General features: G+C 44.7%; 1 protein-coding gene across 5 annotated transcripts in view; it reads right to left on the bottom strand.

Moving 5' to 3' along the window:
- Nucleotides 1-612: 612 nt before the first annotated feature.
- Nucleotides 613-15,263, bottom strand: part of Plac1 (placenta enriched 1) — a 163,707-nt gene continuing 149,056 nt past the window's right edge. For all 5 annotated transcript variants that reach the window (XM_050121677.1, XM_050121678.1, XM_050121679.1 and 2 more), the window contains one exon: nucleotides 613-1,509. In XM_050121677.1, the coding sequence (XP_049977634.1) occupies nucleotides 933-1,451 (519 nt within the window). In that variant the 5' untranslated portion in view covers nucleotides 1,452-1,509 and the 3' untranslated portion in view covers nucleotides 613-932. The remainder of the gene's footprint in view (nucleotides 1,510-15,263) is intronic.

Here is a 15,263-nt window from a genome sequence, read left to right as displayed (position 1 = left end):
TATTTGCTTACTAGCTACGTGACCTCAATTTCAGAGTCCCTTTCTTCTTGCTACTATTTCCTTGGTATCCAGAGCCTGGTCTGCATGTAACTTCACTGCATAATAAATAGTTAAGTTATTCACTTCCTCTTGTTGCTCCAAGCCTTTGAGAAAGCTAACGGACAGCCACACTTTGGGGCTGCTTTCTGACAGTTTATATGTTGGGGATGGGAGGGCTTTTTTTTTTTTTTTATCAAAGTACTGGAAAGCTGATGATGCAGCTCAGCCTTGGGAACCTAGCCTGGGACCATTGGAACGTGACTTGTCTGCTTCCCAGAATCACTGGAGACTTGAAGATAGCCAGCTTATCCGTTCTGTACATAAAAAGTGGTAGAGCTGGAGATCAAACGAGGCAGACTTAGCGCTAAGCTCGTTGGTGGTAAACAGAAGACGGGAAGTGGAGCTAGAGGGGAAGAGATTCTCCTGGGAAAGGCTTTGGAGAGGAACCTGAAGGGGTGGGAAATCATCCTAGAGAGAAAAACCAAGGCACTGATGGCGGCAAACCATGTACATTAACTCCTGGCCCACAGATAAAGTGAGATATGTGTTTACGAAGCAAAACCATCCAACTGATACTTTTGTGCCATCAGAATTTTATTATTTTTTTAAAAGATACAAAAATAGTAAAAATAAAAAAGGAAGGCATAATCAGCTATATATCAATCGGCCCTTCACCAAATTCTTCTTAAAAAGCCATAATGGCATTTATCTGACTGGCAGTAGAAAATGCTATATCCTAATTCTAGGAACAGGTCTTTCAGAAACCTCCAAATCTGGGCACTACATGGGTTTTCTCATGCCATTTGAGTGAACACGCGAGTCCCAGAAGTAGTCAGTGGTGTTAGACGACTACACAAGATGGGCCTCCGAAGACTCTGTCCCTGACGTGGGCCTTACATGCTCTTCTGCTGGAAGACAGAAGGTGGACAGCTGCAGTTAACTTGCGGGCTCGGCTCTGGCAAGCTGAACACGTGGTAGGACGTCTCATTCTTCGGGGTCGCGGCGTTGTTATTGTTTCCAGCTTTCGTGGAGTAGGGCTTGGTGAGCCACGGGGATCGTCGAGGGGCAGCACACGACACAGGGATCACATATCTAGATGATGAGGTCTTGGAAGCATAGTGAATCTCCGAGCTGTAGATAACCACATCTGGAGAAACGGCCTTGACGCGGATGCCACATTCCGTCACGCGGTAGGTAAACTCGTAGAAGTGGGGGTGAACTTGGTTGGGAGGACATCCCAGGCCCAAATGCACCTCATAAAAGTGGACGAACACATCATTATTCAGCAAGAAGGGGTGGACTGTGACCATGAACCAATCGGTCGAGCACAGCACATCCACCTGATTTTGCTCCGAGAAGCTGCAGAACGTGGAGAAGAAGACCATCGTTGCAAGGAACTTGAAGAGCTTCATTGTTGCCGTTGGTTGGGTAGCAACTCACAGGAGGCAAGAACGCGTCAGAGAAGGAATTCTAAAACACATAAAAATACAAGAGGCAGGTTACCTTATGTCTTACGCAAAGTTCCAGGATGCGTTTTTTGAAGAAGAACCCAGAGATGAGGGGAACTTCTATATAAGGCAGAAATGAATTTGTGGTAGCTTGCATGGTAAAGATAGCTAACATGGCGCCTTGGGAGTTTATTTATTCGGTGGCACTTTGGGTGAAATCCAGGCCCTCTTGCATGCAAGGCCAGTGTTCCAGCTTTGAGATACACGGGCCTGGGATGGCAATGGATTCTCTAAGGGGCTTTCTCATGCTTTTCTGGTCCGAAGCACACATCCCTCCCTCTCATGCAGCATGAGAGCCCGCACGGATCAGGATAATGGTCCCATTTTGTGGACATTGGCATAAAACCCAAACAGTTTTCATGTTAAACACAAAATCAAGGCATAGGAAATAGAGTTTAATTCAAACGAGCAGCCTAGTCTGCCTTAATGGCTGTGATGTCCTCATATATATTATCCCAACGAGCCCTTCCTTATGACCTTTTTTCTTAGCAAACAAATTGAATTTTAAAATAGAAGTAGAAGCTTGCAGGCAAGCCTGATGACCTGAGTTCAATCTCTAGAACTCACATGGTGGAAGAACAGACTCCTGAGAGGTGTCCGCTGCCCTCTCTGCCCTCCAGACACTTGCTGTGGCAAGCACATACCTCCCCAAAGTCGAATATAACAAATTCTTCAAAAATCAAGGAGAAATTGCATTTTATTCCTGACAACCACACATTGAAATTGGATGAATGGCTCAATTAAATACAACCAAAAGAATTCATCTGGTACTCCATCAGTAGCATTGTAACTCAAGATGAGCGAAAAATTCTCTGATATAGTGGGGCATTTTGTTAAAGAAATTTCGGGAACAACGAGAGAGGGAGAGGGAGGAAGTATGGAAGGAAAAGAAAGAAAAAAACAGTTGGAGGTACAAAGTGAGACTTTCTCAAAACTGAAAAATAAAACCAAAAGCAAATAAAAACAAAATTCTGAGCCTTTTGTGGTGGCTTACACTGAAATCCTAACAATTCTGTAGTAGAAGCAGGAGAATTGTCACAAGTCCAAGGCCAGCTTATACTACAGAGTAAGACCCCTTCTCAAAAAAATACATCCAATCATGGGGCTCTTAATTTTACATTTTAAATGCATATTGCATAAAACTACTTAAAAGAAGTGCTGTATTTAAAAGGAATCATTTTGTTTATGCTGTATGTGTAGACTCATCAACTAGCTCCTAAACTCTTTGTTTTGGATTCATTTGTGCTTGCTAGCTTTTGTGTTCTTTTTGTCTTTTGCCCTGAAAAGAGTAGTAGACACGGTGGCGGGGGGAAAGGGACAAAGCTAAGAAGAACTGTCTGAGGCAAGGCAGCAGAGGGAGGCAACAAGGGGAGAAAGAAGTACACCATCAAATATCATCCATCCAGCTTTCGCTTTAAATGTGGAAAACCACATAAATCAAACAGAAAGTGCCTAAAAATTGGAAGGAAGTGCATGTGCATAAGTGTAGGGATTAACTTTTGTTCCCTGCTAAGTATTCCCCATATAGATGATTTCATCCTTTGACTAATATTTATTGAGTGTCTACTATACTCATGGCATCAGGCTAAAAAGCCGCCCCCCCCAGGACATTCCCTTTTCCCATCTGTAAATAGGCAGCTCTTTCTCTGCCTTTGCTCTTGACAGATGTGGAGAATTCTTGAGTGGAAAACGTGGCATGGAGGCCCACTAGAAGAGTGTACTCTCCTGGATGAGGTGCTTTGTTTCTGATGGGGACCGCTTGCTTGCTTGCTTGCACTGTGTTGCCTCTCTTCCTAATGACTCTTCATTCTCTCTGTAGTGCCGGGGGGGGGGGTGTAGTGTTGGGAGGGGGTAAAAAGAAACCAAAGGTGACTTCTCTGTGCTTTTTCTTTATTCTGAAGCGTCGTTGCTGAGGCTGGCTGAGTTTTCCCGTAAAGCAACAATAGAGACAGCAGCAGCAGCAGCAAGAACAAGACCACACACACACACACACACACACACACACACACAGAAAGAGAGAGAATTATCCCACTACTGTCACCTTAATATCTGTGCCTAAAGAAACCACCCTGTCCTAAGCATGCTTTAGAAATGGCTTTCTCTCTCTCACCCCTCCCTTCCTTTCGTTCTCCTTTTCCCTCTCCCTTGCATCCCTCCCCTTTCCTTACCATGATCTCACAACCTGGGACCATCTGCCTTGAACAAAACCCTTCCCCATAAGCAGCCTCTGGAATAGGCCAAGGAAACAATTCTTTCATCCCATTTTTGTTCTCAGGCTCCAAAGTGAGGCTCCAGCTGAAGGCCGTTCTGGTCCAGGAGTTAAGCTTTCCATTTCCTCTCCCAAGCATCCTTCATGTAGCCCCCCTCTCCCTTTCTCTCATGAATAATCCAAATAAAGTTACCAAATGCCTATATTCTCCAAGAAGCAAGACCATTGGTCCCCGGGCAATCATTTCAGACTATCTTCTTGCTCCATGCCCACTTTTCAAGTTCCACTGCTCTCATTGAGTCTGAAAGAGGGGCTTTGGTGACTGCGCTGTTTCCGTAATCATTTAGTACAAATCTCCAAACTGGGGCAAGATAGAAGCTGCTTCCTCCAGTTTCCTTTGAGCCAGCAGCAACAGATTGCCACGTAACAGGGGCAATAAATGAAGATGCCTATATGTATGACAACACACCTCCGGACACAGAAAAGACTTTAATAAAAGGCAGGGCAAACTGTGCTCGAGGTCCCATAGCCCTGGGGGAGAAGCGAAAGGCTAGAGATTAAGAGGAAAGCAGAATGTACTTAATAACGAACTTGCTAAGTCAGAGCCCAGTACTTCAAAGCTGTACTTTAGGCCTGGCTCCCTTTTGCTGAAGGCACATCATAAAACACAGAACAGCCTCCTCTCCCTAGCTGTCTGCTCTTTGCAGGGACAGTGAGAAGGATGTGCGTATGTACACCCACACGGCAGTCATTTGTGACGGGAATGGCTGTAAGTCACTCGCTGCCCTGTGTGACCTTCCTAACACCTAGCTGAGATGGGCCAGCAGCATAGGATCTAAAGAAGGGATGGGGGAAGACTTGGGTTGCAGGGGCCGAAGGCAGCTGAACGGCTAAGAAGGGAAGTGGGAGACTATAGAGTAGGTGCCAGGCTGAAGGTATTTCCAGCTCTAGTTGGAACTGTACCCAGCAGCTCAGGAGCTCTGGAATGCAAACAGAATTGCAGCTAAACTCTCCAGAAATCTTCAGCGCTGAGGGGCAGTTAGAGACCGAGGAGGAGGGAAACACAAAGACAGCACGGCTCACCTTGTGACTACTGTCCGCTTCTGGCAGGTGGGCTTAGAAAACAGGTTTTAGAGTATGGATTACAGGAGCCCCATTTGGCCTTGACGGCAAATTTTCTCTGCGGTGAGCTGAGATTCATTGGTTTAACCAAACAGGGCTCAACTATGGAACATACCGCCCTGAACCCAGCTATAGAGCAGCCAGGCAAACTCTTCTAACACCTGGATGCAAAATGTTTGTTTCCCTTGCAGTGACCGAGTACAAGGAGCTTTCTGTTTTCTTAAATGTGGCGTATGTGTATACATTTCCCAGCAGTTCCTTCAGCAAACATTTCCCTTCGCTCCCCTTCCTCTCCCGAAGGTCTCCCATATTTGCACTAATCATGGATGGGTCCTTTACAGCGAAAATTCATGCGATCAGTGCTAGGGACATGGCTCAGTGGGTGAGTTGCTTGCATGGCAAACATGAGGACCAGCTCTCCAGGAGGGAGATCAAAACAGCAGTATGCTGCCTGTAATCCTCGGGAAGGCGGTGGTGCAGCCAGGCAATCCATGGGGCAGGCTGAATAGCCAGGCTAGACTATAAATGGCAACCTTTAGGTGCGGAGAGAGACTACAAATGTGTGTCGCCTTGTCAAGCTTCCGACAGGGAATGGCTGAAAAGGCTACTTATGCAGCTCGGCACTGCCATGTTTAAAGTGGCGAAAGGCAATTCGAATAACAGAATGGATCCAGCCGTCCCTCGCTATCTATGGAAGGCTGGCTCCAGAAGCTCGGGGTAATACCCAAATCTGCAGATGCTCAGCTTTCTTATACAAGCAGCATACAACCTAGCCCCATCCTCCAGGACACTTTAGCTCACGTCTAGCTTACTTAGAATACCTGGTACCATGTAAGTGCTATGGAAATAGTTGTATTCCTCTTCAGGGAATAATGGCAAAAAGTCTATATATATGCAGTACAGCGCCAATTATTTTTCTCTAATATTATCAAGCTGCAAATGTGCCCATGGAGTGAAAAGGGCATCTTTATATTGTTGAAATAATTTATGGGGAACAATGTGATATTATAATATAGTTGGCTCAAATTATTTATTATATCCATCACTTTCTAGTCTTCAGAAACAGTGGTTCTCAACCTGTGTGTCAAGACCCCTTTGGGGATCGAATGGCCCTTTCATAGGGGGCCACCTAAGACCATCTGCATAACAGATATTTACAGTAGAATTCATAACAGTAGCAAATTACAGTTCTGAAGTAGCAATAAAAATAATTGTATGGTTGGGGGTCAGCACAACATGAGGAACTGTATTAAAGGGTCGCAGCCTTGGGAAGGTTGAGAACCACTGCTCTGAAAGTTAAAAATAGAACCCGGGGTGAGCAGGAAAGATGAGGCAGTGGTTAAAGGCAACAGAGCTTCATTGAGACTGGAATAATCTGTTTGTTGGTTGGTTTTACAAGCATAGGGTGTGTGTGTGACTTTCTGTGTGCATGTGGAGCCCAGAGGTAGACTTCAGCTGTATTTAGCTCTACTGTGCTCTGCTTTCTTTAGAAAATGCTAAGAGCAAATCTTAATTTTTCTTACCATCAATCTATGTCTTTGAATATTGGTCAAAACATAGGGCCTTTGAAATTTCAGGCTGCTTTTTTTTTTTTTTTTTTTTTTTGATAGGGCTCCACTATGTAGGCCTGTCTGTCCTGAAACTTACTCTGTAGACCAGGCTGGCTTTGAACTCACACGAGATCCGCCTGCCTCTGCCTCCCAAGTGCTGGGAGTAAAGGTGTACGTCACCACGTTTGTTTAGAAATCTTTTGAAAAGACACAAAAGCTCAAGTGCAAATCAGTATTTGTGGTGTTACTGAGCAAAGTGAAGAGTCTACCGAAACCTCCTGGAAGGCAGGTGGGAATTGTGTCTGCCCATCTCCTCTGATGTCTTTAGAGACACATAGGAATTCTGCATGGGGAACGGGGAGGGGAATTAGCTAAACATTTCCACATCTGTTTTTGAAACAGTTTGGAGAAAGGACTTGCTCCATAAGCTCCTGGAAGCTTTCTGGTTCGACAGTTAATTTATTTTTAAAATTCAGTATACTTGTGGCAGCACAGCGATCATTTGTATATTGTTTTCGCAGACTCTTGTTGTCAAAACAAAGGGAAACAGAGGAAAAGGAAACTCCAAAAGGACATGCAATTAGCTCAGGAAGATAGAACTGTCAGAGCTCTGATTTGCAACGAAGTTTGTTCATTCTGCAGCTTATTTGAAGAGAAAGGAATCAGAGTCAAAATAAAGAGTCTTCTACAGAACAAGAAGAGGGGGAAGGCAAGGAAGAGGGATGGGAGTCAGAGCGAAAAAGACAGACAGACAGACAGAGAAAAACATCTGCAAGCTCTGAAAGTAGTTGAGCAGTTCAGGTAGTGGCAGTGTATCTTTGCCCTGCACACCGTCTCAAGGGTGGAGAAAAATCAGTGTTTTCTCACTGCCCCGTTTTAAAGAATTAGTTGAGCTAACTGTTCTCAAAAAGAGTGAGGCTTGTGAGTAAGACTAATGATGCTAAAGCTATACCGAAATGAGCTAGAAAATGAAATAACCGCTTTTATGGAACTTGCATTTGCGCTAAAGACCCTGGGACGGGTTCTATTTTGGAGCCTTGTGACACAGTGTTAAGGTAACTAACTGCACGTTCGTCAGCGCTTTCTGTGGAAGAATTATGAACTGCTAACGCTTAACCAAGTCCATTTTCTTCATGGAGGAAAACACCTCGACTGGATCCTTTAAAAAGGCGCCATTCAAATTAAACTAAAAAGCAGCCATTAAATATATACACATATATAGTTTTATTCTAAAAGGGACTGCTGGGGAAAAATGGAGCTATGGAAAAGATAAAAGAGGAAAATACTCCTAACTAGCCATTGTTAAATTTTTGTTTTATATACTTCTTCTAATTTGGGGTCAGGAGGTCCATGTATACATACATGATTCAAAGTCATTTGTGGAAAAAAAAAGTCAAGGCTTTTTGAAAGCTGTTTTTAATTTTTGGCGTTGAATTTGAAAGCAATCAAAGCATTATTTTTGTTTGGCCATCTGGTTTTGTTCTTATAATCTGTTAAGCTATCAAGCATAGTTTAAATGTCATGGTTCATCTCATACACAAATAAAGGTTGTGAAAGAAATAAGGGCCTGGGCTCCTCGTAAGAGAGAACTTTTCATTGGCCTGGGAATTTAGTTACTTAAAGGTAAGTAGTCCAACCTGAAATCAAGTCACAATAAGGCTACAAAACAATGGGAAGCATGCCTTAGCCACACACACACAAATTCAACAATAAATACAGAAAGCCATACATAAGGAAAAACGGAAAATCTCAGGTCCTGGGAACCCCTTTCCTTCTGAGTGGAGAAGCTGAGTTGGTTTAATTTTAAAGTTGAACAAAGGGATGTATTTCATAATTTCCATAAAAATGTAAGGAAAACCCCAAATGCATGCCTCTAATTCAGTTTATGCTTTAATTTAATCATTTATTTGAGATTAATCTCCCCCCTATAAAACCCAACACCATTTGCCACAAAGCCCAAGAGTCCCTTCTTATTTTAAAAAGACAAGGTAGGTTTGTGTCCATGCAAGGCTCAGCAACCCCACAGCAGCCCCGACCACACAGTTAACCCTTTAGTAGGCTTTCCAAGGCTACTCAAAATAAAGACCCATTTGCTCGAGATGATTTCGGGGCGTTACCCTGGGGAGGGCAGAGAGTTGGATGAGATGCTCCACCCAGGGCTTTACCACCCCCTTGATACACTTGTGTCAATAAGCGAGGGCTCTTGCCAGCTTCCAACCCCCAGTCAGGCACATTCCTCTCTCCCTTTCAAAACTGGGAGCTCTGGGCAAGGAGTCTTTAAAGCGGGGTGCATGTATACGGCCTCTTAAGAGTGGCCTATGTCCAAGTCAAACCACGGCTGATTTTATGGGCTGTCTGGTTGATTTTTAACGGGCCTAACTGGCAGGCATCTTTCCCTAACTCAAAGCTACCATGGTCTCTGCCCTACCCAGAGTGTAGCCACGTGGTACAAGGGTATGTATCCTGACTGGGGCCACTTGCCATCTCTTGGCTCCTGAGAGGTAGAAAGGGCTCAGAAGAAAGGTTCTTTTGATAGTGAGGCTGTCAGTCAATTTTAGGGAGCCTACAATTTGGGAGGCGTGTGTGCTTATTACAGAGAGTAAAGAAGCTTTGGGCCATGGCTGGGACTTTGTGAGAAAAGAAAATCATTTCTGTATATATGTGCACACATACATACACCCCTAAAATAGAAAGAAAGCCTCAAATCTCTTTCCTGTGTGAGTCTGAGCCCTACCACCTCTTTTCATTCCTTAATCCCTGGTCCGTAAACATCTTTTATTTAAATTGTATTTTACGTGTTTGGGTGTTTTATCTGCACATATGTCTGTGTTTCACATGCATGCCCGATGCCCACAGAGGCCATAAAACATGTTGGATCCTGTGGAACCGGAGTCACAGCTGCAAGCCACCATGGGAGTGCTGGGAACTGAACCACAGTCTGATCCCCTGAACCCATGTAAAAAGCCAGGCAGAGTGGTGAGAGCTGGGAATCCCAGCTCTGGAGGGACAGGGGTGAGGTGGAGATGGACGCCTCCCTGGGGCTCACTGACCAGGCAGCTTAAATGGCTCTGTGAGCTCCAGGTTCAGTGAGAGACTGTCTTAAAAAGTCAGAGAGCAATCAAGGAAAATACCAACACTGGCCTCTGCCCTCTGCACACTTAAACGCATGTGCACACATATGTACATATTCACACATATACATTAACATGTGTGTGTGCACACACACATGTGCACACGCACCCCCCAAATAAAAGGATACTAGAAATCATCTCACGCTCCTCTGCCTCCTTGTCTAAACCTTAAGGATGTGAATCTAGGTAATGGCCAGCCCCTTCCTTCCTCACACCTTTTCCCAGATTTCATTTCAAGGCCTGCAATAGTGAGAAGAGCCTCTGTAGACTGAGAACACAGGGCCCTGGCCAGGTTCCTGGCCTGCTCATTGTCTGGCCTGCTCAGCCTGCTGATGACAAGGACTTTCTGTCTTCCCAGCCTGATGGTCCCAGTGTTCACAATCGCGAATGGTGGCAGGCAACAACTCCTTTCCCCGACTCTGTGATGAATCGACCTCTAAAGAGGACAAAAAAAAAAAATCTTCCTTGGTTTGGCTTTTACACGGAAGGGAAAAAGAAATTCTCAAGCCCAACCCAGACTGTCTTGGCAGTTGAGAGACAGAGTCTAATGAGAAGCAGAAGCTTCAGGTCCATGGAGTGCTGAAGAAGATGGGTGCCTGGAAGGGTTGTGCTGCACCCATTGGGATTACTCAGGCAGATGGGTAGGGCTCTGAAAACCAAAAAAATAAAAAGAAAGAAAAAAAAGCAAAAAGAACAAATTCTCTAAGCTAAAGAAGGAACAGCAACACAGCCACAGGCTTCACAGTGCTCCTTCTGAAAGCAAATGGACAGGTTCACCCCAGATCCAAGCATAGAGGGAGGAACCAGAATACTCCACAAGTCCTGGGCCGTCTCCTCCAGGCTAAGGTCACCCGTGGTCCATCTCAGTTTTGTTTAAGTATCCCCCTTTCTAAACACTGTCAAAAGTGCTCACAGTTGATCCTGTCTCCACATACGTACAGTATTTCATTGGCAAATAGCACTATCCATCACTCTCACCAGTACTTTTTATGTAGCAGTGATTTATATTTAGCCATTCTGATCCCAGCAACGTAAGAGAGACCTGATCTGGTACCTCCTTATTGAAATCACTACTTAGTTAAAACATACACTCATGCAAGTACATATGCAAATGTTGAATCGGTGTTCATTATATATGCTATATAATATATATATGCTATAGAATATACACTGAAAAGAAATACATAGTATATTTACTAAAAATAAATACAAGATGGCTAATGCCTTGAATCACAGCACTTTGGAGGGAGAGTCAGGCTGATCCTGTATGTTTGAGGATAGCCTGAGCTAAATAATAAGTTTCAGGTCAGCCAGAACTATAGAATGAGACACTGTCTCAATAAAATAAAATAAAATAAAATGAAACAAATATGTGAAATGATCCTCTATTGCACTATTGTATCTGATAATATATTTACAATATGATATACAATATTATTTTATGACTATCAAAAGGGGTAATTCTCTGCTCCTTGATAATCTTCTCCTCACCAAAAACAAAAACATCTTTTATTTGCAGTTTTTTTAAGGTGAGTCTTTCCATCCACATCACTCATCTACAAATGTATGTGGGCTCAATCACATCCCTCTCTAAAAGATATGTCGAAATCTTAACCGAGTGTCTCAGAATGAGACCTTATTTGGAAATATGGTTTCTACAGAGGCAAAGAAGTTAAAATGAGATCATTATGGTAGGCTCTAATCCAATATGTCTGATGATGTTCTTATTAAAAGGAGAAATCTGAGCACAGAGACAGACATGGGCAGAGAAAAGATAACATGAAGACACACAGGGAGAAGATGACCACATGCCTGGAATGAACGATGCATCTCCAATCCAGGGATTACTGACAAATACCAGAACTACACAGCTAAGCTCCCCGCCCTGCACCACCTAGAGCTGAAGACAGTCTGGCCCTCCTCGCACCTCGATCTCAGCCTCCTAACCTCCACAAATGGGAGACAATAAAGTTCCGCGTCTCAAGCCATCCAGTATGCAGTGCTGTGCACACCAGTCCCAGCAAACTAGTCAATGGAGTTTTTCTCAGAAATTGAACATACATGTCCCTTTCCTGAGAACATAGCCTTTAACTACACACATCAGATCTTGTAACTTCCACAAACTGTAAGTTCCGTTTTGGATGAGAAGGCTAACAAGACAACAGGAAACGAAGCCACGCAGAGAGAAATCGGCCACAAGGGCTGCTGGTGCAGGTCTTGGGTAGCAGGAGGAGATATAGAAAGCTGCTCTAAAAACAGGTGGGGAAAGCTGGTGAGGGACTGCGTGTCTTTTGCTTTCTCTGTAGGTATCCAAGTAAACACTAATTGACAACTTCTCGCAGAATCTATTCCCCCTCTGTGTGTGTGTGTGTGTGTGTGTGTGTGTGTAAGAGAGAGAGTTGTGTGTATGTTTGCATGTATGTGCAGTCTCAGTCTCCCCAGTAGCTGAATTTACAGACTTGTGCAGGCACACGTGGAGAAACCCACCTTGTACTTAGGTTTTTATTGAGAAGGAGAAGTCTTATCTATATTTAACTTCCAACCTTTCTCTCTCTCCATTAGTTGGGTTGGTGCTACCAAGCCTGGGAGAACAGGGACTTGAGATGGGCTTTCTAAACTGTGCGGTCTTTGAGAGCCTCGTGCTAAGACTTAGTCTTTACAATGTTCTTATGCTGGATTGAAATGTTAGGGCTCACTCCTCTGCTCCCTAGAAATAGAAGACCACTCAGGCCCTGCTATAGCAATACGACAAGTGTTCAAAGACAAATTTCTGTTTAACTTAGAATGGAGTAATGGTAATGACCTTTCAAAATACCTTTATGCTTATTTACAGGGCTTTAAGCAATTGCAGAATCCAGAGAGTTCATAAAAAGCTTGTTTGATCATATATAGGTTACATATGGCAACAACTCTGAAGAACATCACATTTTTGCTTAATTTGGATACTTTTTATTTGACTAGAACTCTCCCTCTGCTAACACAGCATATTGTGTCTTCTTATCCCTCTTAATGCCTGCAGCTGTCTTGTAAGGTCCCCAAAGGCAGGCATCACATGTTAATGCCATGAAAACAGGGGCCCAGGAGGGCAGAGTCCTGGCCAACATCATGGTTGCAAAAATGAATTTGGTCCTCAGGCCTTTCCACCAGCCTGTTGATGTCTCTCCCCCTTCGCTGTCATGGGACATCACGATGAATTGATCACTGCGATATGGAGGGAGTCATGAAGAGGTCTGGCCTGTGGCCTACTACTATCCACGGGGAAATCCGCCTGATTGTGTGTGCTGGCTGAGCTGTTTGGGAGAGTGAGCAGAGTTGGCATTCAAGCCGAACAAAGCAAGTTGCAGAGGGCCTCCGCAAGCAACTCCTAGCACAGCGAAAGGCTGAGCGATGGCACAGGCATTGAGACACAAAAGCCAGCCTTTCCAGCTAGACTGAGTTTCGAAGAAACCACAAGGAAGCGTATTGTCAGGCATTCTCGTGCGCTCTCCACCACGGGCCAGCCAGGGCAGGCCCAGGTGAGTCTAGGCCGTACTGTCTCAGCAAGCTGAACCTCATTTCCTCGAAAACAGGTACTTGAGGAGGGATGGTATGGTTACAGAAACTCTGCACAGCCAAGAAGGGCATCATCCACGAGAGGATGTCCCCTCCCAGAAGAACAAATGATCTTCAAACTCCAAGAGCACCGCGCAGTTATTTATGAGGCCTCTTTCTTCCCACCACACTCAGCAGTTCCCCACGCCAAGGCACCAGCTCTTAAATCTACCCCGCCACATGTGCATTGGATTTAAGGAGATGGGGGAGGGTGCTGTTTCATTTTCAACACGCTTACCTTCCACCACGTTACAGCATCCACAGCAGAGCAAGAGCTGACGGGACTTTGCAGTAAACAAGCCCGTGGGGTATTCTGAAACGTGACTATTTTGTTGTGTATATAGAGAGAGGACTTTTCCACTTGCTTATGCATAGTTTAGAAAGTTTTCAAAGTTTTCTGTTTTTATTGCTAAGGGATGTACAGAGACAGAAACTGGCTTCAACATTATACAAGACCACTCCTCGGGGACAGAAAGCTTCCACTGCAGAAGGGAGGAAAAGGAACACTTCTCGAGGCAGGGAGCGAGGGTTCCTTGTGTACAGGCCTATAGGTGGTCCATGGCAACCCTGTGTGAGAGGTACTAGTATTACTACTATAGGCTCATGTTAGAGAAGACCCCGAGGACCCTCACTAAGGATACAAAGCCAAGAAGTGGCAAGGACAAGATGAGAAGAATGTGCAAGCCCCCAGATCCTCCATAGTTGTCTTTCTAGTGTATGCCAACATAGTCAGAATGTTCAAAAACAAACAAGCAAACAAAAAAACCAACTCTCTCCCTCACAAAATAAACTAGGAAAGAGGTGGGTCACACCTTTAATCCCAGCACTCTCGAGGCAGAGGCAGGTGGATCTTCACGATTTCAAGGCCAGCCTGGTCTACAGAGTGAGTTCTAGGCCAGTCAAGGTTACACAGTGAGACCACATCTCAAAACAAATGAATAAAGAGGAGAGAAAGAGAGTTACAGGTTGTTTGTGGGTATCAGGGCCCAAGGTGATGGGGAAGCTAATGACTTTTTAAGCAGGGGAAAAGAAAAGCAAAGACAATAAAGGAGAGGCAGACATTCAAAGGTACTTAGGGCAGACAACTATAGGTCACTTTATTTTACCATTCCTCTTATTTGAGAAATTGAGAGAAAAGAGCCACTCCCTATTTCAACAGGACATATTTGTTCCATGATCTGCATGAACTCGGGGACTTGTGGGATATTCAGGCCTTCCCAACCCCCCTCCCCCATATATATATATATATATATATGAACATGCATGTGGTGGCCAAAGACCAATATTGGCTATCTTCCTCGGTTGACAATCACCTTACATTTTGAGATAGGGCCTCTAACTGAACCAGAACTTCCTCAATTTGGCTTGAGGGGCTGCCTAGCAAACTCCAGGGCCCTGCCTGCCTATATCACCCGAACACTGGGGTCACAGGCACGCTACTAAGCCAGCTTTCTACATGGATCCTGCGGACCTGAATTCGGGTCCTCAAGCTTGGACACCAATGACCTCACCAACTGAAGAATCTCCCAAGCCCCCCCCCCCAATCCTGCTTTGGTAAAGGAAACACATGTGGCTTCTACAGAAAGCCACCAGATATGGCAACCCTGAATCTGCCTTTCCACTCACCTAACCACTCTTCCGGATGCGGAAAGGCTTGGCCACACATCCTCAATGCCTTGGATTTCTCATGGAAGTAGGTCACATAGTCCCTATTCCACCCCGAGGCAGGGACTGTGTCTCTTTCTGATTTCATCATGTCTTTATAAAGAATTCCCGACTTCACTTACCAAGCCTAGGTGCCTGTATCACTGCAGACAGTGCTGGGAGGGAAGGGAAGGGAGAAGCATCAACAGCCAAAGGGTTGTCAGTGGGCGACTTGCCATTGGTGCTGGCTTCTATAGCTCTGTGCTCTTAAATCAGAGATTGTCACAAACATTATAATGCACCCCCCCTCTCTCTCACACACACACACAGAGAGAGAGAGAGCGAGCGAGAGAGAGAGAGAGAGAGAGAGAGAGAGAGAGAGAGAAAGAGACAGACAGATAGAGAGACAGACAGTTGTCTACTTTTTTCCAGGATGAAGAAAGCAGCAAGGGTGGGGGATTCTTCATTC

Source organism: Alexandromys fortis, unplaced genomic scaffold (assembly GCF_014885135.2).
Source record: "Alexandromys fortis isolate MF-2015 unplaced genomic scaffold, M_Fortis_MF-2015_v1.1 scaffold_194, whole genome shotgun sequence".
NCBI lineage: Eukaryota > Metazoa > Chordata > Mammalia > Rodentia > Cricetidae > Alexandromys > Alexandromys fortis.
This window is presented reverse-complemented; position numbering and strand designations above follow the sequence as displayed.